The sequence below is a fragment of the Chrysemys picta genome, chromosome 3 (genome assembly GCF_011386835.1).
Source record: "Chrysemys picta bellii isolate R12L10 chromosome 3, ASM1138683v2, whole genome shotgun sequence".
Lineage (NCBI taxonomy): Eukaryota > Metazoa > Chordata > Testudines > Emydidae > Chrysemys > Chrysemys picta.
In genome coordinates this window covers 155,729,765-155,757,336 of record NC_088793.1, presented here as the reverse complement: position 1 = coordinate 155,757,336, position 27,572 = coordinate 155,729,765, and the positions used below count along the sequence as shown (strand labels likewise).

Below are 27,572 nucleotides of genomic sequence, written 5' to 3'. Positions count from 1 at the left end.
TTTCTCATGAATCTTTTTCTGCCTCTGACTCAGTATTGGAGTCTATGGCTCCCAGTTCATGCACATCAGATCACTATGTAACACTCTCAACCTCTCTGCTCAAAAAGGTTTATTTAGTTTGGATATTCGTGCAGACTGGGGACTGTTCATCTGAACCCCCGACCCGGAAATGTTTTTAGGTTTGCCCATGTGTAGCTGAGAACCTGAGAGATACATTGTACTGCAGTTTGGCATTCTATGGACAACTCTGGTTTGGAGTGTGAGGGAAAAGCTGAGTGATTTGAGCCAAACTGTGGCTGAATCTCTTTTCCCTGTATTTCTGAGTGGCAGGGAGAGGAGGGGGATTTGCAGGGAGCTGAAAGATGGTGTAGCTCTGCAGACAGGGCCAGCTGTTAAGAATGAATATGCAGAGGACACTTTGTGAGATGTTGGCTGAGTGAGGGAGCATTAGGATCACAGGGAGAATGTTAAAAATTCAAAGCAGAGCTGCTGGCCACTGAGTGGTGGTGAAGCAGAAAGGAATAATGAGCAGAAACATAGCAAGTGGGGGCTGAGGGCTAGGGGGAGAAGGACAAGGATAGTCATCTTTTAAGAAAAGTTAACAAGGCACAGAGAGAGAATGTGCGAGAGAAGCAGACTTCGTTGTTGCTCTACAAATGAGTGCAAGCTGCAATTGCAGAGCACTCACACACAGAAAAGCGGGGAGAAAGAAGCAATTTGGAAACCACACCCTGGCTGACTGGGATAGTAATCTACCTTCTGAGGAACTAGGTACAAAGGTTACATACACTGTGGTTACCACTGGTGACCCCCCAGTGGCACCAGCATGGTCAAGTGCCTCATTGGTGTTTCCAGTATAAGCCCTTGCTGTTTAAGGTGGGGGGTAGGGCAGGGAAAGGGACTCTGTTATATAGCTGGGCCCAGGTCAGTAAGTCTTCTTTTGGATTTCAAACACCACAAGGTTTAGGAGGAGTTCTAATGCAGCGTCATGGTTTGGCTCATAATAAAGAGCTCTATTGTATATGGTAACTCAAAGGAGAAGCTGCTTTAATCATCAGCTCCTCTATTCCCTCTTCTGACCTACCAGGGTCCCTGCTGCGTCTTTTAGCATTCCCAATTCTCTATAAAGTCCCTGAACCAAAGACAGAGTTGCAATGGTTTGCACTCCCAGAGTGGGGCAGTGCCCACAGCAGACCCACACCTGGGTTTGAAGCAACAGACCGTTATAGAGAGGAGTAATCAAATGATCTCTCTCTGAATTGATTTTTTTGCTCTAAATAGCATAGTTAAAACCCCATAGTCTGTAAGGATTCCTGATTTGAGCACTGGGGCTGGCAATGAAATCATTCTCCATTGAGAAGGCAAGGATCAAATATGCATTGAGACTGATCTAGTGTGCTCCATGCCAAGACACAGTCCCTCCAGCTCAGGGTTGAGGCACGTTGGCAGGTGGATCCAATGGGAAGATGCAGTACTGCTGCCTGTGTCATACTTCTGTGGATGAACAGGGGTCTCCGGTCTCCAGGGCTATCCGTCTAGCACCCTTCACCAGCCTTAAGTTTACTTCTCTAATGATAAAACCTGTGGGAATGGATTGGGAACCCATGGATCCTGCCTCCATCCTCTTTGCAAGGACTTCCAGGAATATTGGTGTGAACATGTTGGGAGGTCATGGGTTGTGATGCCTGGTTCCTTTCCATACATAGGGAGGACTGGGGTTGAAATGGTGATTAACTGATCCCAGGATGTGTCTTCAAAGGGAATGACTTCTCAGATGAGTGGCTACAAATGTAGACCTGTTGAAATGCCTAGGCTTTATGGGAGAGTATTATGTCGCTTGCTCTTTGCACAACAATCAACCATATGAAGCAACCACACAGGCACAGTTGGTTCCCAAGTAACCCTGTTTGCTAACTATATAGGAACATGCAAGGCAAAGTGTATAACTATATACACACTGCTGCTCTGACTGGTTGCTGGTGGCTTTCAAAACATAGAACATGATGAGCTTACACACTACACAATAGAGGAGAAGAAAAGAAAAACAGTGAAGAGATAGAAGGCTAGTAAAGCTTTGTAGCATTGGAAGCTCTCCCATTAACATATGTAAAATCTCTCTCTCCCTTCCTCATGCAGTTTATACCATGATCATCACGGATATCTGAGCATTTTACAGACCTACGTGGGTCAGATCAATGCTGATCTCTGGTTCTCTGCTCCCCCTCGTCTCATGTGGGAGAGAAGGGTACATAATCATTTACCATTAGTTATTAGTGTTGTGGGCAATACAGCAGAGCCATGTTAATGAGATGAGTTGTGCATTTTGTCCTGAAGGCAGTAAGATTTGTGGTCACTTCAGGCTTTGGTTTTTAATGGTACCTATGGGAGACAGCACCCAGCTCCCAGTGAAATTCAATGGGAGCTGGGCACTGAACACCCTGAGGGTCCTTTGAAAACCCCAGCCTTATCTCTTCTGGAAGGGAGGTCCCAAGCTCTGGGCCAGCCACGGAGAAACTGCTGTCTTCTGCTCACTCAGATTTGACCCATGTAGCTGACAGACCCCAATAGTTCTGGTCATGAAGAGTGAAATGGTCCCCCAAGGGTCCCTGGGCCCAACTCATTGAGGGTTTTGAAGAGTAAAACCAGAGCCTGGCATTTGAGCTGTTATTCAATGGTGAGGGGAGTGCTGGGGATCTGTTCAGCTCTGTCTCTTTCTCCATAGGCTGACATATTGTTTGTGAGAATGGTTCTTCTCACGCTTTGACAAAACTATTAGTTTTATTTGGAAGTAGATCTGCATGGGAACAAAACCCAACAAATACCAAAATTTTCCATGTAACGAAAACTTTGAGAAGAGTTTCAACATCATCAGAACACTTCATTTGGATTTTTTTTAATGAAATCTAGTAGAAATCGGCGTATTCCTGCAAAATGTTTTGATTTTGATGAAAAGGCATTTTCAATGGAAAACTTCCATCAAAATTGTTCCCACCAGCTCTGCTTGGATGTAATTTTTATTTCTGTAATGAGGATTTACAAAAGAGGGGATGCAGAGTCAAATAATTAAAGGACAGATCTAGGAGTCAGCAGACCTAGGTTCTATTCCAGTCTCCAGAATTAAAGAGACCTCTATGTCGAACTAAATAGCATCGCAGTGTGGACGGGTGCAGGGTTAATTCGATGTAACGGCGCTAACTTCGACATAAACGCCTAGTGTAGACCAGGCCTAAGACATTCTGAGCCACTGTGGTTAAGACATGTGGAGGCTCATTTATGTAAATGGAACTCCTTGCAGGGCAATGAACTGCTCAGTGTGAGTAAGGCAGAGTTGAGCCTTTCATATCTCCTTACCTCAGTTTCCCAGGCTGAAAAATGGGGTTAGCATACATCATGGGGGGCAGGAAGGCTCAATTCATTAATGAGCAAGAACATAAGAACGGTCATACTGGGTCAGACCAATGCTCCATCTAGCTCCGTATCCTGTCTTCCAACAGTGGCCAATGCCAGGTGCTTCAGAGGGAATGAACAGAACAGGCAGTCATCGAGTGATCCATCCCCTGTTGTCCACTCTCAGCTTCTTGTAGCCAGAGGCTAGGGACACTCGGAGCATGGGGTTGCATCCCTGACCACCATGGCTAACAGCCATTGATGGATCTATCCTCCATGAACTTATCTAATTCTTTTCTGAGCTCTGTTATACTTTTGGCCTTCACAATATCCCCTGGCAATGAGTTCCATAGGTTGACTGTGTGAAGACGAATTTCCTTATGTTTGTTTTAAACCTGCAACCTATTAATTTCGTTGGATGACCCCTGGTTCTTGTGTTATGTGAAGGGATAAATAACATTTCCTAATTCGCTTTCTCCACACCAGTCATGATTTTATAGACCTCTATTATATCCCTCCTTAGTCATCTCTTTTCCACGCTGAAAAGTCCCAATCTTTTAAATTTCTCCTCATTTGGAAGCTGTTCCATACCCCTAATCATTTTTGTTGCCCTTCTCTATATCTTTTCCACCTCTAATATATCTTTTTTGAGATGGGGTGACCAGAACTGCATGCAGTATTCAAGGTGTGGGCGTACCATGGATTTATATAGTGGCATTATGATATTTACTGTCTTATTATCAATCCTTTTCCTAATGGTTCCTAACATTCTGTTAGCTTTTTTGACTGCATGTGGAATCTTTGCAATCTTGCGAAGGAAGGCCATCATGGCAGTACAAAATCATAATGTTCTTTTGGTCTGAAGCTAATCAGCATAGCCTGGGATCCCCTGGAGAATTCTCTTTGGCAAGTTGTTAGAACTGATTGTTAATTCTCACTATCCACAGGCATGTCTTGCTGCTGTGGGCTTTCATGCACCTCAGAGGCTGAACAGACCCCACGCTATGGTCAGCCAAGCTCGGCATGGGGTTGGCATAAGCAATAGTTCTACTAGTCCTTCTTCCCTGCCTTGTTGCAGGATTTCAGAGCATGGACAGAGCTCATAGACTGTGAGCTACATGGTAGTGCAAACACAAGCAATGCAGTAATTTATTTTTAAGGAACAATCTTGGTTTCCTAAAAATGTTGTGGGTTTTTTTTTTCCTTGTTGGCAATTGGATGACCTATGAGGTACCATAAGCAGCAGAAAGCATTTATCCAGTGACAGCCCGAGGTAGCACAGGCAGCTCTTAATGGGTTTATTTTCATTATTACAGCAATTTTAGGGCGGCATGCTGCAATTTTCACTTGCGGGGAGGTATTAAATTGAAATTACCCCAGATGTAATTGTCACACAGAATAAGCCTGGACATGCTGAATTTAATGCTTTTCCAAGCTGTGGTTTTTATTGCCCAAGCAAGTGCCAAAAAAACACTTGTAGTCAACAGCTTAAACTGTGCTCTGCCTCTTCAGGAGCCAGGGGGTTTAGCTGCTGTTACATTGGGAAACAAACATGGGGGCTGGGAGGAAGAACCTTGCTAGAACGTTTCATTCCTTTTTATCCGACTGACAAATTTCCCCATTCATCTGTGTTTCCTCTTGCTCAGACTGGTGTCAATCAGGAATAACACCACTGGAGCTACCTACCCATGTACAAAACTGGTGTGGAAGGAGACCTGGCGCTGTTTTGCTCGGTGTCAGATATACAAAGCATGACTTGAAACCTTACTTCCAGGAGCCATCCCATGCCCAACAACAGCTGGACCTGAGCCACAGAGTTCAGAGCCAGAAGGAAACTTTACCAGTGTAATGGTGCACTCGGACCTCGGGTCCAAGTCTCCACTGCTCTGCATCTTGTGCAGTGATATACACCTGGGCAACGTGGGTGTAAAACCAGGTCAGAACAGTGGCACTTCATACCCATTTGATAGGTGCAGGCTATGAATCAGGCCCCCGGGGTTTTGATTCAGCCCATTATGCAGAGTTAGGACCCAAGCTTGCAGATCTTGAAAGTATTTGGATTTGGAGTTTTGGCTGTTCTATCAACTTCCTGCCTGAAGAAAACATTGGCTGCTTGCTAATCAGATACTGTCCATAAGTGACTGTACTGTAACTGCAGCTGGCATTTTAAAGGTGTATGACACCCAAATACAAGGACTCTGCATCACGTCTCTTTGGAATTGATAAATCTGCGCATCTCCTAAACTGTCTGGGTGATGTATTTTGCAAGTGCTTTCCACACCCTTTCTTTTCGTTGCCAAAAATAGCATCCCTTGTATGATACACAGAACTCCTTGCTGGTGCCAGGTTCAAAATGGATGGAAGGACACACATCTGGGAGCAGTTAGGGGATAACTGTTTATAAGTAACGTGGAGAGAGTCATTATACGGTTTGTAACAAGCAAGCAGCATTCAGATCAAAGACCTGTCTTGTTTTAGTTCTCATATATGCCAATAGAAAAAACTACTGTGAGTGTGAGTGTATTACTGTAGGACACAGGAGACCAAAGTGACTTGGTATTGTAACTTAGGGCACAATATGATGAGTTGCTGTTTGGTAACTCTCTGCTCTCCGCATCCCTGAAATGTAACTTTGATAAACGAAAGGTGTTGTGTAACCCACACACCTCCTGGGTGTGGTGGTCTGTCCCATCTAGTGGCACTTAGAGAGAGATGCACGAGTCTGCTCTACAGCCTTAGCTAAGAGCCAGGTGGCTTTTAGCTCATGCAGTAGAGGCTCAGGCACTAAGTTCCAGAGGTCCCAGATTTGATCCCGCCCGCCGACAACCGGGGTCTGTTGGCATTACAGGTGCACATGGGCCAATGTCATCAGCCCTTCTCCTATATCCTGATGGGCTCTGCACTTTCAGGATCCTCGGAGAAGGGACCTATGGTCTATTTTGGATAGCGCAGCACAGGCGTCTGGCCAATGTGCAGTGCCAGTTATAAAAGAGCATACAAGCTGCTTGGGTGGGATAGAAAACCTGAGGGAAAATGAGATACAGATGACATGATGTTGGACATTGGCTATCCTACTGCATTCCAGTTCAGCTGTTTCACTTTAAGGTTACAGTAAAGGCTACACTCATCTGAGGACTCCAAAAGAGCAGCAAAGATGTTAGAGGTTTATCTGGATTTACTGAGCTGGATACTCAGCTGGTGTAAATCAATATAGCTCTATTGAAGTCAGTGAACCCAGCTGAGGATCACAATGATTCCAAGATCTAAGATGTTTTAGTTTGGGAAGGAGACCAGTAGGGGGGCTGTGATTCTGGATTCTGGACTCCATAGTCCAAAGACTGTAGTGAAAACAGTCTCTTCTTTCTATCCTGTCCCAGTGGCCACATTGATTGTTTCTAAATTCACAGTTCTTTAATAACACAATCTAGAACCTATGGAATTCATTGCCCCAGGAAGTCAGCGTGTTTCCTAGGGATAGGCCTGAACAAAAACTGCATGGATGGACTTGCCCCTAGACATTAGGCAAGTTCAACTAGGATCTTTGCTTTGTAGATTTGACCCTTCTCTAGTCTATTCTCTAGCTCTCACTTATCATCCTGCTGGTCTGTGCACTTACAGGACTAGAAAGTCAACAGACAAAACTGCGTGGGAGTTCAGACCCGTAAAGGAAAAGAAGAGAGATATCTTCTGAGATCTCCCTTTTTCTGCTGCTTTAAACCCCACCCCCACATAGTTTATTCTGTTTGATTTATACTCTATCAGTGATTCCTTCTTCCTGCTGGAGTAAATATTGACAGAAAGGGCGGACTCAGATTAAAAAAAGATCTCAGTGTGATTCTGCAAGCCTACCGAGACGAAATGAGAATTCCACATGATGCTCACAAAGCTGCTAAAATGGCACACAGAATAAAAATCTCACAGATGACCTCATGCCAGAAGCTTGTGTGTGCATCAGCATCTTCACTGAGGACCTGCTTTTGATCTCATTCGTGCTGGTGCCAATGGGGAATGACTCCATGGAAGGCAATGGTGCCAAGCTGCCGTAAGTCAGATCAGCATCAGGTCCTGGAGTTTCTGTGGCAGAAAAGCCAATGAGATATGTCAAAGGAGCCTTTTAAAAATTGTTTTTGTTGTAAGAGACCAATTAGTTTTCAGGCTCCGCAGAGAAACCCGTTGATGGTGCTGCAAGGCAAAGTCTTGGGGATTTAACTACAAAGCTCCTGCAGGCTGCGTGAAACATCAGAGGAGTGAGCACAGTGCGGTGCAGGGGGCTGGAGAGGGCTCGGCCTCTACACACTATGAACATTGGGAGATTGTTCTCCATTCATCCAATCACTGCTCTAGACTGACGTAGAACTTCACGTGCCACTTCTGCACTAGGTTATTTCTAGCGCAAAAGGCCGAGAACAAAGGGATACTCATGTATGGGAACAATGAGGTGGCCTGAATTTTTGGTTACATTATGGACACATCAGAGCGCCAGGCTGTATGAAATCGAGGTCCCATTGTGCTTTAAAAAAATTAACGAGAAAGAGGCAGTCCCTGCCTCAGAATGCTTACAAACTAAGTAGACAAGATAAAGGGTGGTGAAGGGATTTGCCCATGGCCCGGGACAGATGTAGGAACAGAACCCAGGTCTCCTAATTTTCAGAGCAGTGTTATAGCTACTAGACCAGTGGTCCACAAACTTTTCAGGGTTGTGTGCCCCCTTGCTCCTGTCTTCACCCCCCCAGTGGAGGTGGGTGGGGGGACACAGACAGGAGTAAGGGGGCTGAGGCTGGGAGTGAAGCTGCACCAAGGCTGGGGACGGGGCCAGGCGTGGGGCCAGGAGTCAGGGCTGTGTCTGGAGGCAGGGCCGGAGCAGAGCTGGGGGCAGGGTGGGGCTGGGTGGTGCTCCCTCCCCGCCCTCTGTGCAGGCTTGCCCCCCCCCCGTTAATTCCCCCCCCAAACATTCCTCTGTGCCCCTCTAGGGGGGCATGCCCCACAGTTTGGGGACCTAAAGTTTCAATTGACCACAGTTTTCTCCCCAGTTATCACTGAAATCCCAATTTCCTTAACTCTGTTTGGTTCTGTGAAACGCTATATACTGTGCACTTGTTTGTAGGTTTGGCTCACTCGTGTTAGAAACTGAACCGTGTAGCCTATAGGACTAACCTGCTTGCTTGCATATATATACAGTAACTCCTCACTTAACGTTGTAGTTATGTTCCTGAAAAATGTGACTTTAAGTGAAACGATGTTAAGCAACTCCAATTTTCCCATAAGAATGAATGTAAAGTGGGGGGTTAGGTTCCAGGGAAATTTTTTTTTTGCCGTACAGTACAGTACTCTAGTTGGGAGGTGCCCCCACCTTACCCCACACAGGCACAGCCTGGCACTGGAGACAATGAGGCAGGCAAGGAGGCTGAAGGTGCTGTAGGCTAGGAGAAGCAGGTTGTGCAGCAGCAGTGGCAGCTTCCCCTACTCTGCAAGCACCAGGGGCGGGGGGTTCAACCCTCGACCTGCCCACTCCACCCCTTCCCCCAAGCCACCACCCTTAAACCGCCTCTTCTTCTGCCCTCCCTTTACGCTGCACGCCGCGTCCTTGCTCCTCCCCCTTCCCTCCCCTGCCTTCTGCCCGCGGCAATCAGCTGGCTTGCAGTGTTCAGGAGGCAGGAAGGAGGAGTGAGGACACGGCGCGCAGGCTCCCGCCCCCGCCTTCTGAATGCCGCAAGCCAGCTGATTGCCATGGGCAGGAGGAAGGGGGGAGGAGCAAGGACTCAGTGCGCAGGCTCCCCCAGTCTCCCCTGCCTCCTGCCTGAGGCAATCAGCTGGCTTGCGACGTTCAGGGGGGAGGAGCGAGGACTCGGCGTGCAGGCTCCCCCTTCCCTCTCCTGCCTCCTGCGCGCGGCAAGCCAGCTGATTGCCGTGGGCAGGAGGGGGAAGGCGCTGATCCATAGGGTCTGCCGGCAGGTGGGAGGTGCTGTGGGGGGGGGTAGGGCGTAGGGGAGCTGATGGGGGGCGGCCAGCGGTGGACAAAGCAGGCAGCCAAATGACGTTATAGCGAAGCATTGCACAACTTTAAATGGAGCATGGTCTCTAATTGAGCAGGGACGTAAGATCGAAAAAAAGTTAAGCGAGAGGACATTAAGTGGGGAGTTACTGTGTGTGTGTGTATATATTCTTATAGTTTAAGTATTTGGTTTATTGTAATAGGTTTACAGATTTATATTAAAAATAAGTTTGGCTGTGATGCAAGAGACCTATAGGCCAAAAACCTGTATGTTAAGCAAAATTAGCATATCTATATTAAGACCTTTTACCCAGAAAGCAAAGTTGACCTATATATTGAGACTTGTTACCTAAATAGATAAGCACCCAGGGATCTGGGGCAAAATCAGTACTTGGTCCTGCTAGTGAAGGCATGGGGGCTGGACTTGATGACTTTTCAAGGTCCTTTCCAGTTCTAGGAGATAAGATATCTCCATTTATGGGGGGAGGGATAGCTCAGTGGTTTGAGCATTGGCCTGCTAAACCCAGGGTTGTGAGTTCAATGCTTGAGGGGGCCACTTAGGGATCTGGGGCAAAGTCAGTGCTTGGTCCTGCTGGTGAAGGCAGGGGGCTGGACTCAATTACTTGTCAGGGTCCCTTCCAGCTCTAGGAGATAGGATATCTCCATAAAAAACAAAACAAATATATCTAAGACCATTTATCTAGGCTAATAGACAATGGAAGAATGGCATGGTGCGGGGTTTCAATTTGTACCCACAGACTTAACAGGTACACCACAAGGAAAGAACTGAAATGACTAAAGAATAGAAATAATATATGAGCGTAGGTACACGTCATCAACATGCACAAACATACTAGCCTATGGGGTAAGTGTACCCTAACATTTTGTGGTTGAGGAATGAAATTTGAGCATAGGGGGAAGGATTTCTGGCACTTGTGCCCTATAAAAGAGGTGACCCACCTCGCTAGAGTATTCTTTTTCTACTCTATCTCTATTCCTCTTCCTCTTCTATTCTATTCTATCTACCTACTATGACTACGACTATTACTAGGCTGTACTTGTTCTTCTTAAACTTTCTAAGTTTCAAGGGAACTAGGCTAAGCTCGGTTTCCCTAAGCTTTTATTCTTAGTTTGTTGATTAGGTTTTGATTTTAAGTTTGTTAGTCAAGTAAACCGTAAGTTCGTTTTGATAGCTCTTAGCATTAGTTTCTTCTAATCAGTGAGCACTGCATCCCTCATTCAAGAATTGAGAAACCTGAACCGCAAGGCTGTTCCTGTGTTATCAAGGAAGGGTGTGAGTATATTAACTAAAGCTTTGTAGCATATAATCCTATATTACCATATGTATCTTTTGAATAGCAGTCATGCAATTGTAACTCTGATTATTTTACCATTTAATTATTATTTCACTGATTTTAATAAAAAGGCTTTAAGGCTATATCTGTCTCAGGGTGAGCTTCCTGTCATACCCCGGGGGGCCTTTGTAAATTCTGTGGAGCCTTATTCAGTATTGTCTAGTGGTTAGAGCAAAGGACTGGGGGCCAGGATACCTAGGTTCTAATTGTGGCTCTGCCACTACCTCAATGTGTAGCTTTGGGCATTTCACATAACCTCTCTGTGCCTCAATTGACTCTTCTGTAAAGTAGGAGGAATAATTCCAGCTGTACAGTCTTGTGAGGATAATAATTAATGTGTATAAAGTGCTTTTAGATCCCTAGATGAAGGGTGCTAGAGAAGCAGAAAGTCTGACCCTTGTACTGTAGCTGCATCTGAGAAATATTCTTTATGGATTTATTCATACATCATTCAGGGCTGGATGAGCAGATGTTTTCAGTGTGGTGTGATCACTTCTCAGTCAAAAGAGCCCCAAGATCTGGGAGCTCAGCCCAAGCCTTCTGGAAGGGACCAGCTACAGAGGGGAAGAATCCTGTGCCCTGGGTCCCAATCCCCAAAGTGCAGGAGAAGGATAGGTCTAGTCAGGCTGTTGGGAACTCTTCTGGGCTGGACCCACTGCATAATACTGTTTGTGTTGTGATGTAACAATATCTGTGCCAGGAATGCACATCAAAAGTCTGTTTGGGTTCCTCAAACACTGTGTCTATATAAGCTGAACCTCTTTGGGGATGTCCATTGCTAGTCACAGTAGGGTTACCCACACCCAGAAACAAAGCTGAATGAAAGGGGGATGGTAGAATTCCCAGGCAACTTATCCCACAGAGTAGAATGTTATAGATTCTGGGTCAAACAGAAATGAATAGTTCAGAAAACCACTATTTTAGTAGTGTCAGGAGAACATCTACCTTTACACTGTGCCTTTAATGTTTGTGTCTATTAAATAAGCTGCCATTTTACATTCCAGAACTATAGTGATACCTGTATCTTTTCCAACTTCTCAGATGTACAACTTTGCACTATCGTCCAGATCTGCCATCAACAAGTATCATCATCACCTTCCATAATGAAGCCAGGTCCACCCTGTTAAGAACTATCAGAAGGTAAGACCGACTCATGCAAAGGAATATGCGTGTGCAGCATGGTTTTTTTTTGCTCCTGCTCCAAAAACATGTGTGCCACTTTCCTCACAGTATGACAGATACTCCTTCAAATTTCAAAAAAGGTTAGACGTTTGCATGAATAATAGCATTTTCAGCTACGCTTACCAGGGTAAAATTACAAAGGCTACTAACCCAGGTCCTAAGATGATCCGTAGCTAAGGATAGCATGAGATCTGACTCCTGGTAAGTAGTTTTGCACAAGGAGGTGCATTATGGAGTGGCTTCCTTTGCAGTGTCTGACAATGGTCACTATCGGGAGCAGGTCACCAATCTAGATGGATCTTGGGATGGCAGTTTTTATATTAATAGACTCATAGACTTAAAGGTCAGAAGGGACCATTATGATCATCTAGTCTGACCTCCTGCACAACGCAGGCCACATAATCTCACCCACCCACTCCTGTAACAAACCCTAACCTATGCCTGAGTTACTGAAGTCCTCAAATCATGGTTTGAAGACCTCAAGGTGCAGAGAATCCTCCAGCAAGTGACCCATGCCCCACACTGCAGAGGAAGGCGAAAAACCTCCAGGGCCTCTGCCAATCTGCCCTGGAGGAAAATTCCTTCCCGACCCCAAATATGGTGATCAGTTAAACCCTGAGCATGTGGGCAAGACTCACCAGCCAGCACCCAGGAAAGAATTCTCTGTAATAACTCAGATCCCACCCCATCTAACATCCTACCACAGGCCATTGGGCATATTTACCTGATAATAATCAAAGATCAATTAATTGCCAAAATTAGGCTATCCCATCATACCAGCCCCTCCATAAACTTATCAAGCTTAATCTTGAAGCCAGATATGTCTTTTGCCCCCACTACTCCCCTTGGAAGGCTGTTCCAGAACTTCACTCCTCTGATGGTTAGAAACCTTTGTCTAATTTCAAGTCTAAACTTCCTAATGTCCAGTTTATATCCATTTGTTCTTGTGTCCACATTGGTTCTAAGCTTAAATAATTCCTCTCCCTCCCTGATATTTATCCCTCTGATATATTTATGGAGAGCAATCATATCTCCCCTCAGCCTTCTTTTGGTTAAGCTAAACAAGCCAAGCTCTTTGAGTCTCCTTTCATAAGACAGGTTTTCCATTCCTCGGATCATCCTAGTAGCCCTTCTCTGTACCTGTTTCAGTTTGAATTCATCTTTCTTAAACATGGGAGACCAGAACTGCACACAGTATTCCAGATGAGGTCTCACCAGTGCCTTGTATAACCCTACTAACACCTCCTTATCTCTACTGGAAATACCTCGCCTGATGCATTCCAAGACTGCATTAGCTTTTTTAATGACCATATCACATTGGTAGCTCATAGTCATCCTGTGATCAATCAATACTCCAAGGTCCTTCTCCTCCTCTGTTACTTCCAACTGATGTGTCCCCAATTTATAACCAAAATTCTTGTTATTAATCCCTAAATGCATGACCTTGCACTTTTCACTATTAAATTTCACCCTATTACTATTACTCCAGTTTACAAGGTCATCCAGATCTTCCTGTATGATATCCCAGTCCTCTGTATTAGCAATACCTCCCAGCTTTGTGTTATCCACAAACTTTATTAGCACATTCCCACTTTTTGTACCAAGGTCAGTAATAAAAAGATTAAATAAGATTGGTCCCAAAACCGATCCTAAAAAGATTAAATAAGATTGGTCCCAAAACCGATCCCTGAGGAACTCCACTAGTAACCTCCCTCCAGCCTGACAGTTCACCTTTCAGTACGACCCGTTGTAGTCTCCCCTTTAACTAGTTTGACTATCAACGCTGAGCTGTGTTTTGCCATAGTCAGCAAGGGATATCTGTGGCTTTGCAGAGGTCTGCTTTAGTATCATTTTTGAGCTTCTCCAGTGACACCTGAAGGCCACATGGGATGCCAGCAAGGAGAGTTAACTGAGAAGCTCTGATGGCTCACAAAGAGGCTGCATTTTCAAGGACAGTTTCTGAGCTCTTCTAAATGAGCTGTGGAGAGGTCTGGGCACATGGCCATTTTTCCATTTGTTGGTTTGTTCTTGGCTGTGGTTTACTGTAGGGGGATATAGTATATGCTTCATTTTCACTGCAGGTTTTCTAAAAGCAGCTTTGAATTCCAATGTGGGTCTTGAATCTACATAGCTCTTTGCTGTAGAATGGAAAGATTTCTTGTAACCTATCCACACCTTCTGTCCTGAGGGTTAGATCTGTGCACTTTCTCCAGTGGCTTATCCCATAGGAATGGTCAGATGCATTCAGTCCTGTTTCTATAATAAACATTTGACAGGTGGATTTCACACTCATGTAAGTAAGGGAAGGGGATAGACTCATCAAGTTTAAGTCCAGAAGGGACCACCAAAGCTTCTAGTTTGACCTCCTGTATATATATATATTACAGGAGGTCAACCCCATCCAGCCACCCCCATCCCAAGCCAATAACTGGAATTAGACCAAAGTATTACAATCCTCAGGAGACTAAACTATTATGTGCCCCAGGTAGAGAACAGGAGGGATCGAAATGCACCAATGCCTCAGACCCCTGCAATGGCAGGGAATTGATTGATATCACTGCCTGGAGCCAGGCAATAGTCGATGCACATATGCAACTCCAGTTCATCCTTTGATGGGCAATAGAGCCTGCACTTCAGGCCGATGCTGCGTAAACTTCTTTCTCACAGGCCTATGCCTTGGTCATTGTGGCCTGCAGCCCCTCCTGCTATCACGGTCCTGGGCCTCTCAGGAGCCGAGTCTGCCAAACGTGACTAATTGTACTGGCTTGGTGACGTGGACAAATTTCCACAGAGTATGACACACACCTGCAAATGTTTCTTTGCGGCCACTCCAACTCAGGCCACATCCCCAGTTGCTGTAACTCAGCAGAGTTCCACTAACGTCTAGACAGCTAGATTGATTTACACCAGCTAAGGACCTGGCCCCAGGCCTGCACTGGTGAGAGCCATGGATGTTAAAGAGCCCTTTGCCATCAGACATAGGTTGCTGACCGGGGGCCAGATTCGTCTTTGCTTACTAGACATCTCCTTCACCCCTTTGAGCCCCTGATGGCTTCATCTGTCTGAGAGCAGAACCCTTTCTCGGGAAGACACGTGCATACTAGGAGCGAGTTTGACCGTTCTGCAACTGAATTCCTGCTTTCCTTTATGGCATCACTCCCCATCCCAGCTCCTTCACATCTCACCTCATACTGTGTCACCACCTCCCTTCGTCTGGGTGGATCTAATAGACACACAGCACCATCTCTCTTCACTCTGTACTGACTCCTGTTGTGTTCATTTAGATGGAATACAGGTGTTAGCATAACCCAGTTACTGTCCAACATTAAACAGTGTTAAACAAGGCTCAGGGCTTGGTATACAGAGATCTCAGTCTCCTTAGTACCAGTAAGGAGCTGCTGGACTGGAACGCTGGGTCTGCAGAGCCTGGCACAGCTGATGTTCCCACATGCCCACCAGGAGGCCTCAGAGAACCATATGCAAGGAGCACTGGGGAGATGAAGTGTGTTAGGAAGAACGGCTCAAAGGGACCATAGCAACAGCAGCCTGTGACCTGATGGGCCCAGGCTCACTATTTAACCCAGGAGGGTGCCCCAGGAAAGTTGTCTGAGCAGCCATGCAGACTTCTGGTTTGCGGAGCTCTAGACCTCACCTTGCTTGCTGATCTCCAGTCTCTGACCTGGCCTGACTCTGATCCTGGCTTTTGCCTACTAATCCTGGCTCTAGCAATTACTCTGATCCCTCCACACTGACTACTGCCTCGTGACTGCCCTGGGCTTGGTGACAGCAGCCCAGCTGTGACTGCTAGGTCAGACTGCCTATGCCTAGGTCCCTTACAGTATGGCGAACATCCCATTAAAATCATTTTACCCTTTTACAGATACCAAAATAGATAAAGAAAAGAAGGAAAAATGTTCATTTTAACATGATTTTCTGTTACCTTTCCCTTTAGCTGGAGAGAGTTGTGGAGGGGAAAATATCCCATGTTTGATAGCTTCTTAGAGCGTATCAAAGATGGTAATAACTGTCCTTGGGGAGAAAAGAGGAGAAATTAGTTGAGAAGGGCTGGCACTGTTAACGTCTAGTCCCGTTTCATGTCAGGTGGTTGGGATTCCGCTGGAGTTGGTAGGGGTGCTGATGTCATCTGGGTCCCTCACTCTCTGGCCCACTCTGGTCAGGTCATTCCTCAGGATCAGGATGAAGAAGGTCTGGAATCCCAGAAGACAGTGGGGGTGACAGCTATGATGGTGATGCTCACTTCAGTAGCTTCTGTTCGTTCTTTCCTTATTTTTCCTCCAAAGTCTTTCTTTAAGGACTCACAAAGGGATTGATAGATGGAATGCCCCATTCCCTCATTATTTTGTCCACCACTTAGGCCTACTATCTGACACCAATTTTGGTTCATAAATTCCTGATTCCACATGTTCTGTTTTTACCAAGCATGATTTTAACATATTCCTTGAACCCTATCAGTAGGCCCTTTTGTTTAGACTAATTTAGTCTGTCTCCTTTTTGTACCTTTTCCCCATCAACATTTGTCATTATAGGGTACTGTGACATCTCACATAATTTTTACAGCTGAGCTCACAATTAGAGTAAATTTGTAGGCTCATTTATCACAACATTTCTGACCTGAGTTTGGACTGATCCAAGATCCAGTCCCTCATCTTTAAAGCCAACAATGGGCAAGGCTTAGTTCTCCGAGACCACCTCCCTGCCACTATCATGCATGACAGGAAGTCTCCAGGGGGAGGCACTGTGCAATTCCATGGTTCCTAAGGTCAAGATGAACCAATCTCTTACCACTTCTAAGGTCAGTTGATGAGCTCCTCACTTCGGAGTGGCTTTCCCCAGTAATGGAGTAGCAGAATGATGAAGAAGTGTTACTCCTGGGAGACAACCTCTAGGAGTGATGAGGACATGTGAAAGTGTTAGGATCACAATATACTCCTCATATTGTGCCTAGCTACTGTGGTGATGGGTACATACACATGTAGACAGGTACAGTCGGTTTATTATAATTATGGTTGGATTAGAAATGCAAAATAAATAGATTTCCCTCTTATTCCTTGTTCCTCTGTTATATATTTCCCATGGGATTGTCCCTGATTTCCATGTCATTTACAGCCCTTTCAGCCATCCTTTTTTTTTTTTTCTCCTTCATGGAGATGTTTTGTTTGATTAGATTACTTTGATTCTACTCTTGAACCATTGTGATTTCACTCACGGCTTCTGTCCTTGTAGCTCCTCCTCCCCTCCCACATCTCTCTATCCAATCTGGCTCACATGTTTTATCTGGTGATGTGCACCTCCAGGATTGGTTCTAATTACAGCACCTACTTGCCACAAAATGACCTCGAAATGTCACCATGGACCTGTGGGTATTTCCTTTCCAGCCACAGTGCAATGGCCTGGAATGGTCAGTTTTACTATTTGTACTGGATCAAAACCAGGGCTGGATAAATGTGGACAGATAAAACAAATTAAAGGTAAAGCAAACCCAATCCCAAACTCCCCCACCTCCCATTTCCTTGGGGTGGGTTCCCAGAGCTATCCTGCGCTGGTCCTTGGGAAATGACTGGCTATGCCCATGGGATTGGCTCCTGGAGCCAGTGCTGTCTGTTCATGTGGCTTGTGATGCTGAGGTTGGGTTCAGCAGACTCAGTCTGGATTCAATCCCGAACAGGCTGCCCAGCCGTAGACCAGGCCCTGGGGGCTTCAGCTGTTGTTAGGAAAGAGGATTGCTGACTCAATTCCTGCCCTACCTTGGTTCAGCTCCAAACATGCACACACCTCCATTCCCTGCCTGCCTTTGGACCCTGTTCAGATCTTGTCTCCTCTTAAGCCTTTGTAGGCTAATTTATCCAGCCTTCTGGTCTGTTTTTTCTCACTCAGCAAATGCTTGGCTTAATTAAATCTTACAAATCTCTGTTCTATGACATCGGTAACATCTTGGATCATTTTTTCATGTGACAGTAACCGTGAAATCTGTCTTAATACTACTTCATGCTTCTGTAGCAGCTTCCATTGAAGGATCTCAAAGCACTTTATGTGCAACAACACTAATAGTCATACCTAGCTCTTGTATAGCACTTTTCATCAGTACGTCTCAAAGTGCAAAGGCTGGTAAGTATCATTATCCCCATTTGTCTGATGGGGAAACTGAGGCACAGAGTGGTGACCTGACTTGCCCCAGGTCATCCAGCAGGTCAGTGGTAGAGCCTGGAATAGAGAACTCAGATGTCTTGAGTCCCAGTTGAGTGCTCCATCCACTATCTTTTTGAATTAAGCCTCTCACTAGCACTGTGAAATTAGTACGCACTATCTATCCTCCTTTTATAAATGGGGATAAAGTGGGGCAGGAAGAGGTTGTTTGACTTGTCTCAGGTCACAGGGAGAATGAATGGCAGTCAGGGAGAGAACTCTAATCACTAGGTAACACTGCCTCTTTGTTTCACTGTTTATCTTCTCTCTACCATGGATTTCTTCTTCCCTGCAAAGTTAGTCCTGAGCACCGTACAGTGCCCAGCACAATGGGATCCTGGTCTTGAACTATGGTTCCAAGGTGCTATAGTAATATAAATAATAATTAATAATATTTTGTGCCTGGCTAGGGGTCAGAGTGGTGTTGCTTTGACCCTGAGTTTGTCTGCCTGGCAGTGAAATAAGATAATGACCACTCCCAAGAGTCTTCATAACAAATCAATGGGCATCATCATCATAAACACGAGGAACAAGAATAGGAAAGAGAAATTGCGTCTTGTAAAATGCACAGGAGTGGGGATAGGCTGTAGTATCCTAATTGGACACATCAACCAATTGGAGCATGTTGCATGTATGTACTGAAGATGAACAAACAGTGGGAGAAATTTACCATTAATAATCTTTTGAACTCAAAAGTAAGGGTCAATTTGACCCTGTTTGTGGCCTTTTCCATAGACATCTGAAATCCTACTAGTTTGAATCCTCATCTAAAGTGGGGTTTTAGCTTGAATACTTAATATTCACTGTGAGCAAACTTTGAATTGGATTGTAAAATCTGCACATCCTGCTCAGTCTTCAGTGGCATGAGTGTTGTGTGACTTCCGTCACTGCTCAGTGTGACACACCGTGTGGATGTCACACTTTGAACATCTGCAGTGCACCATTTGTGAACGATCTGCATCCGAGAATTAGTCACTGACAAAAATTAGAAGATCATGTTGAATAATTACTTGGTTCAAGAAACTCATGGTCTGTTCCCACACCACTTGCCAACAGCGGGGAAAAAAGGAAAAAATCATTGAATCCATGAATCTGGGAATTATTTTATCAGCGTTACTATATGTGAACATCTCAGGGACTAGGTAGGTTCTTAGGGCCAAAGCAAAAAAACAAAAACAAAAAAAGGAGGAGGATGGCTAGGGAGAAAAAAAGGGCAGATGGGAAGAAAGATGGCATTGTCATTAAGGGTATATTTCACTGGGCATGAGGAGACCTGGGTTAAATTCCTGGCTCTGCCACATATTTTCTATGTGACCTTGGGCAAGTCACTTAATTTATCTGCGCCTCAGTTCCCCAGGTATAACATAGCACTGCCCTACCCCACAGGGCAGTTGTGAGGAGGATAAATACATTAAAGATTGTGAGACATTCACAAACTATGGTGATGGGACCATATAAATACCTGAAAACAGAGAGAGTGGAAAAGAAATTGGAACCCCTTTTCAGCTGTCTGCCCTACTTGCCATCCTTTATTTCCTTTCCCACAATCTTTTCTTTCTGATCTCTCCCTCTGCCTCCTACAAACTTGAATTAAAAAAGAAAACTCCATGTCGTTTTCCTGCCCCTGCTGCCCTGCTCCTCCCTAGGGAGAGCTGAAGGACATCCATAGTGGCACAGCAGTTATTGGAGGGTAAAGAGCAATGCTGAAGTGAAGGAGCTGGACTCGACAAGGCCTGGATTGACCGTAAAGGCTCTGAACAGTGATTACTGGTAACATCTTACCATCATGTAACCCTGTCTATCCAGAAGGACCCCGAGGTGCTTTGCAAGTGCATGTGGGAATACCTCCTGCATCTCCCACTGAAGTGCAGCCAACTCTGGGGTGGAACATTCTGTGCTTTATGGGCTTGATCCTGAGAAGCACCCAACAAAGTCAATGGTTGCTCAGCACCTTGCAAGACAAAAAATTGAAGATAAATCCTGCATCCACCTGAAACAATGAGGGGGATTTTAGGGAGACACAGTGGAATTCCCCAGACTGGAATCTGACTGGAACAGCAGGGTTGATGGGCCTATGCCTGTAAAATGGGTCACATGTCATCTTTAATGAACTCAGGTGATCAGGACCTCTGTTTTATGTCTCATCCCAAAGATAGCTGGGGCAGTCTGGGAAGTTTTAGAATCAGCCAAACTCTTGTAAGAACTCAGTAGGACAGGAATTGTGAAGTGTCAGTGACTGGCAGCCTGCCAGGTAAGGAATTGCTGCAATGTATGATACGGTAGGCAAAGCGCCCAAGCTCGCTGGGGAGTTACTGTCCTCAGAGCTGCAGGCAAGGCAGATGCCAAACTGGGCAGAAAGGAAAGAGGCAGGGATGCAGCAGGCTACGCCAGAGCCTGAAGTGAGGAAGGAAAGGAGGGGCATGCTGGGATATTATCTCTGCATCCACCTCCCTGCTCTGTCCTGTTCTAACCTCCCCAGAGCATTCTCCAGCCAATGGATGGGCTGTCCACCCATTGCTGAGGACTCCCCCTCAGTCTCAGTCTTGTCATGTTGCAGGACAAATTTCAGCACTGCCTGTAACCATCACAGTGTCTTTTATGCGGCATTTTATCACTAGGGAAATTTTCTTCCTGACCTCCACAGGTGATCGCTCAGCTTAAGTCTTGAAGCACGAGGGTTGCTATTCCTTTGGGTAGTCTTAATTTGTCCAAACTAACATTGCTGAAAATGTTATTCCATTCATGTAATGCCTTTAACACACAGGTCTGCGTTGGGGGAGCTGCTGATGGACACTGTCCCAGCCAGCAGTTCTGGGAGGCTGTGACCCTAAGCACCCCGCTATTCACGCCCTACACACTACTGCAATGATAGTTGTACAAAATATGCCTTGTGAGGTATCATTTTAAAACTAATAACGTACTGGTCAATTATATGATTGTGGAACATATGTGACAAGACTGCCTGTGGAATTACAGATGTCTTCTGCTATTGTGTTTTAAAGTCTGTATTTGAAAAAGTAGAAAAGAGGTCTCCCCAGGTTTCGGATACAAATGAAGCAGGGTGACCAGTGACTATGGAATTGCAATTTACACATGAGGTAAACAAAACCACAAGGTGATTGAGGAATCAACATGTCTGGGTCAGAAAGGATCATGTGTGTGCTTGTCTAACCAACCTGGACATCAGGCAGAGGCATTTACATAAAAGGTAAACAAAGTCATCAAGCCAACAAGGGGAAGAGGTAATGACTCATCTATCAACCGAGGATGGAGACTGCACCCTTGGGAAGACTTGCTGCTTCTTTAAGCAGGGTCAACGAACTGTAAGAGAGATGCTTTTAAGAGGTTTACTGGGCTATTAGGAGAGGGGCACCTAAGATGACAAGGGAAACCAGCACCTCATACTTCTGTGGAAGGATCTGAATGAGAGACAGCTAACCATGCTGGACCAAGAGTGAGCCAAATGATCTTAAACAAGTGGTGTAAACTGATGCAGTTCCACTGACTTCAATGGAGATATGCTTACACCAGCTGATGGTTTGGCCCTGAACTCTATAACTCTGTTAACATCCAAGTATGTAACCAAATCAGGACAGGGCTCAGTCCCATGTATAGTGTCAGTCTGATCAGAGTTTTAATGATGCTGTAACATAGGTCCCAATCGTGGTATGTGGGATCTTACCTTTTTCCGAGGATCTAATCCCTCCTATTTCTAACATCTGGCTTAGACTCTGTCTCTTCTCATTGCATAGCACAGCTCCTTCTCCTTTATTTAAATGCTTAGGTCCCATCTTGCTCTCTTTTTTTTCATTTCCAGAGCCAGATTTTCAATGATTTCACAACTGCCCCACTTTAGCCTTTAACCTCCAATGCGGTATGCTGTCGAGAATGCTTTCCAAACATAGGCTCCTCGTGTTGGGAGATGTGCAGTTTTACTCCGCTGTGTGGTCATTATTTATTCTTTACATCTGCAATCTGAATCTTCAGAGTTGGAATCAGGAGGCTTAATTAATTACCTCTTATTGACAACCCGAAAAACACCGTTGGGCAAAGATCTTGATATGGGCACTGCACATCCCAGATCAAATATTTAGGTAATTAATTAGTGGGTAGACTATCATGTCATTTTTCAATACCCATAAGTAGAAGCAGGCCCTGTCTGGGCAGTTAATGCCCTGCAACCTCCCCTCTCCATGTAATCTGGTGTGTAGACTACAGTTGCTGAGACAACTGAGTGGTGAAGCCATGCATCCAATCCCCAGGCAGTATGTAGGTCTGGTATAGAGGCTGTGCCATAGCTCAAATGACTCTGATTAAAAGAGCAAAAACAAGCCAGGTATTACTCTGAAACTGTATAATTAGCACTTCGTGCTGACTATTTTTTTCTCTCTCTTTTCCCTCCCCCCTACCAAAACCCTAGCCATTTTTATAAATTTGCTAATTGTCTCTCACAGTGAGTAAATATACAGTTGTGCATGCGCTTTTACCTTTTGATGTTAACATAAGAGAACTCTTGAATTACAAAGAGCTAGTGGGTATTTGAAAGAATAAAATGCGGAAGCTGCAGTGTAATCAAAGCTCATTATGGTTATTCTTGGTGTAATGTCTCTCTCCATCTCCTACATAATTAGTCAGTTTGGATTGTTGGAGCAGTTTATTTTAACAGGCATTGTCTCTTCTCTCTTGCTCTGTCTGATTTCAATAACCATCACCTCCAGCCTCTCTGGCACTTTATGATGTTGTTGGGTTTTTTTCCCACAGGCCCCATTATGTTGCCATGGAGAGAATTAAGGGTTCTTAAATACAGACAAATCGAGGTCCGCAGTCATTTTTATAAACCAGCAAGTATTAAGGGGTGACAAAAGTACACACCAGCAAAAGACATAATCTCAGGTCTGCAAATACTGGCCTCTCTTGTCTGCATCCACATTTTGCCTGCATCAGTGTTAATTTTGCACTGATAATTATTTACAGGTGGCATTTCAGACCTGATTCTACAAACACTTACTACTGTCCTGGGCATAATGAAGAGAATCCCGAGAAAATGCAAGCGACAAAGAAAGATGGAACCTTCTCCTACGATGAAAAGTTAGGGTCAAATTCTGCTTGGTTACACCAGCATAATCTTGATTAAACCCAATGAAGTCAAGGAAGCTACATTGGTGTCAATTCAAAGTAACAGAAAATAATCTAGCCCTTATTCGATAACTGACTTTAGGGAAATTCACTAGGCTAAATCCTGAGATCGTTCCCTTTGATAGCAATGGGTGTTTTTGTGTTGTAGGAATGAGTAAAGACCTTGGGATTTGACCCAAAATATTTTGATTTGTCTTGATTTTTTTCATTGCAATATATTTGCCTGTATTTGATTTCAGAAAGAAAAGTCTCTATAAAGAAGAAGTACTTCAAAGAGAGGCAAATCACCAAGTGCTTTTACGTGTAAAAAGCAAAAGGAAAAAGAACCAAAAAAAGAAAGAAAGCGGAGTGAAAGTCTGAATAATAGAAAAGCTGGCTTTCAATTTTTAAGAGTGCCTTATAGAGTATCTGATGAAATCCCTGTAACACCGAAAAGCTAAAGTGTTCAGTGTTTCTGTTTCCAGTCATTCTTGCAAATTGTCACACTGGGGCAGTGTATAATCCACTGTGTTTTCAGTGGTCTCGGTAACTTATTGTCCGATTAATACAACTCAGGTTGCAAATGTCTGTCAGGAATAGTGAATTTGGCCTTGCTGGGAAGTGAATGCATTTTCTCTCAGCCTCTTGGGGAAGTAACTTACTCTTCTATTACATTCAGCCTTTGTTGCACAACTCTTTATACCAGTGGCAGATGGTTGTTACTGGGCAGGATTTTAGCAGTGCAGCCAAGAACTCCAAAGCGGTAACGTTTAGGGCCTGCAGGCATATGATTCTGATTCATCCCGCACAGTGGGTTTAGACCAGTGTAGCTCTGCTGACTTTCAGGAATTTCTCCTGATTTACACTTGTGCAGGCAAATGGAGAATCAGGCCTTGGCTATGATGTAGGTCTTTAGCTAAGCAGTTTTGGGACTTGGATGGGAAACTTCCAAGGATAGGGCCAGGTGTTGTAGGAACTGATGTGGGTAATTCAGTGGGGGCGCCCGGTTCTGTGAGTTATAGTGCTGTGGATGGGTGCAAGGGGGATGCTGTGCTGCTGGAAAGTGCTGTCTTTCATAAAGAGGTAAAAATAAGGTGATATTAGGGCACGTTTGGCAAGAGTAGACTCGTTCTGGCCAGCCTGCATAGTGCTTCTCTAAAGTTCCCCAGGTGCTTTCAGTGGGATAATGTGTTCTTCATGCACTGTCCTGAACAGATGCATAGTGATGCTGTTGAAGAACAGCTGCCGCATTTCAATGATGGCTGAAAATATATACATAAAATCTTCATAGTTTAATGTGATCTGCTCTGAGTGTAGCAAGCAGTGCCATTCGGGGCATGTAACATGTTCATGCATGACTCAGTGCGACTGCCACCACCCACCCATTCAGGAAATACACAGAGCAAATCACTGCCAAACGGGTGGTGAAATCCTGATCATTTTAATGCAGGCCTAAGGGTCAGGTGCCTTTTTTGGAAGCCTGACACTCATGGTTCTTCAGATTGCGTTCAGGGTGGTCAAACTAAACCTGGGGAGGAGGGAGAAAGGATGTCCTTTCCTGTGGAAATTTTTGGAGATTTGAAAGAAATTTCCCATTCCAAATCAGGGCAAAATGTCGAAGTCTCAAAAATGTGTGTGAAAACGTGAAGAAAAAAAAATTCAGTTCAGGCCAATCAAAATGTTTTTTGTTTCGATAATTTTGAAACATTTTGTTTTGATTTTGACCTTTTTTTCTTTAACTTTTTTTCTTAAATTAAAATTAGCTTAATTTTTAAATGAAAAGTTGAAAAACTGTTTTTTTCATTTCAAAAATGTCAAGGGGACCTTCTGAAAATTTCAAAATTTCATGGTTGCTTTTTTTTTTCGAAGTTGGGGAAATTTGTCTAAACTGACCTTTTCCAGTCCAGAGGAAAAAAAAAAAAAAGTTTTGTTGAAAAATTCCCTCTAACGTTACTGTTTCCATCTGTGGTGCCCATACCTGTATGGTGTGCGTAATGTAATAATCCTGTAGAGTTCCATGGTCTGGTACAATCTCCTCCCAAAACAACTGGGCATAAAAACATTACCAGTCCCGAGAGCATCCCATGGCTTTTGGTTATGCTACGTATGTTCAGTGTAATAATCAATTTGCTTTGCTTTGCTTGCTGCTTGTCATTGTCTTAGGGTTAGCTGGTGTAGGAGGCAGTACTTGGGGAACTGTGCCACAATCTCTTCTGTTCCAGGGCTGATTGGTGCACATGGAGGTGTAGGTTGGGGACAGAGGTGACATTGGTCATCATCACACATTAACATGGCATAGACTGATTATGTTCTCCAAGGTGCTGGCCTTTCTCCATGGGCTGGTGTGGAGGGGATGGAATGGGCTCATGGCCCCACCTCTCCTCTCCCCTTTCTGAGTCATTTGTTTCACAGATGGACTGAGGGCTAAGCTGTCCCTTCTCACGTTAGATGCTGCTGCAGTGTGCTCTTGCATAGGCCAGCCTGAGGTGGGGGTGCTTCTTGCCTGTGTCTCTTTCCGCCCCCAGCACCAGAGTAGGACACAATCTGGCCCGTAGTCTCTCTTTATTTCCCCTCGGTTTGGTACCTTGGAATCTGCTCCCGCTTCCCTCAGGATAAAGATAATTCCTTTGACGTCCACAGAGTTACGCTGGGGGGGAAACTGGTGTAAGTGAGCAGGGATTCAGACCTAACTTTCTTCTGGTGTCCTTCAGTTTTACTTCAGTGTAACTCCATTGGGCCTGATTCTCCCCTGTTCTGTCTCCCTAACACTGAGGACCAGCTGCAGCCAACACTTAAAGCAGCTTCCAGGCTGCTTTTAATTTTTAGCACTGATGCAGGATCCTTAATGGACCCTACTCCAATGGAAGCTAGCCAGACTGGTGTTGCGCTCCACCCCTCCCTAGCCCCTGCTGCCCACAACATGCTCCCTACTCATAGAAGGAAGAGCACACCCGGCTTAAGGCTACTACTAGTTACTGTAGTATCTGAGCACTTCACAATCTTTAATGTATTGATCCTCACAACACCCCCGTGAGATAGGGCAACGCTGTGTCCCCATTTTAACGGAGGGGGATCTGAGGCACGGAGAGGTCAAGTGATTTGCGCAAGATCACACCAGGAGTCTGTGGCAAAGAAGGGACTTGAACCCAGGTCGCCGGCTAGAGCTCTAACCACTGGGCCATCCTCCCTCTAGCGATGGTGGGGAATTCTCTGCTGGTGGCTTGCAGCCAGTTCCCAGGTGGAGTGGTAGTAAGGGGCAGATCTGAGAATACAACTCACTCCGTTGACTCCAGTCAAGTGACTCCCACGTTTTGCTGGTATAAGTAAAAGCAGAACTAGCCCCACTAATGTTTCCCTCCTACCAGGTTAGGTAGCCTTATGCTGCACTATTCCCCCCCCCCCCCCCCTGCTCAGTTATCTATTTCTTTATTTTGCTGACTCTTTTACAATTCTTCTTTTCCTGCTGGGTCCCCGAAGTCTGGTTTCCAGGCGATCAGTGCCCGTTAACTATTCCACCGAGTGTGCTATTGCTCTCCTGTCTCTCTGTACTGACGCTCAGCTGCAGTCATTTGCTGAACTCAGCTCCTGCGTTTGGGCTTTTTTAGTATTTTTATGACAAACCTATTAATAATAATAATTGTTAAAAAGGATACTCGACAGGCAGGAACAGCACATGGAAATGGCTGCATGCAGACTCTGGAGGGAGGAGGGGTGGCCAGACACTTTTGCTAATGCTCTGTGGCTGTGTTGGCGGCGGGCGTTTGGAACTCTGTGTTGTCTAACCCCCGGGTGTTAAAAAGGCCAGCAGCCCTGGGGGCCTTGTCCGCATTAGTGCAGCTCCCACCTTTGCTATCACTGGAGGAGCTAGTGCAACAGAGTGGGTGGGAATATTTCCCTGATAACCTTATTGTGCACCAGGGCTGGGATCAAGGCTTTAGTGTCACTCAAATATCACATTTACAGGCTCAGTCCTTAGCTTGTGCAAACTGGCGTCCTTCCACTGAAGTCAGTGCAGCGACACTGATTTACACCAGGCAAAGACCTGACCCTACAAGGCTTGAGACCAGCTCTGCTCTCACATTCACTGGTGTAAATCCAGGCTAGCTCCTTTGAAACCAATGGAGTTGCTCTGATTTTATACCCATGGTGCTTTCAGTGGCATTAGTGTCAGTGATTGCAGAATTTAGCTCACTGTGTGCAATTCAAAGGCCTGATCCTGTGCAGGGTTGAGTACCCCCAGCTCCCATTGATTTCAATGAGATTTGAGGGTACTCAGCACCCTGCAGTATCAGACTCTCCGTAAAGGACAAGGTGGGTTAAGGCATCACTTCCTCATA

The 27,572-nt window shown here is 45.1% G+C and overlaps 1 protein-coding gene across 1 annotated transcript in view; it reads left to right on the top strand.

Annotated features, from left to right (window-relative positions):
* Window positions 1-27,572, top strand: part of GALNT14 (polypeptide N-acetylgalactosaminyltransferase 14) — a 192,735-nt gene that overhangs the window by 112,068 nt on the left and 53,095 nt on the right. Inside the window, exon 3 of the mRNA XM_008175015.4 lies at window positions 11,776-11,874. Within this exon, the coding sequence (XP_008173237.1) occupies window positions 11,776-11,874 (99 nt within the window). The remainder of the gene's footprint in view (window positions 1-11,775; window positions 11,875-27,572) is intronic.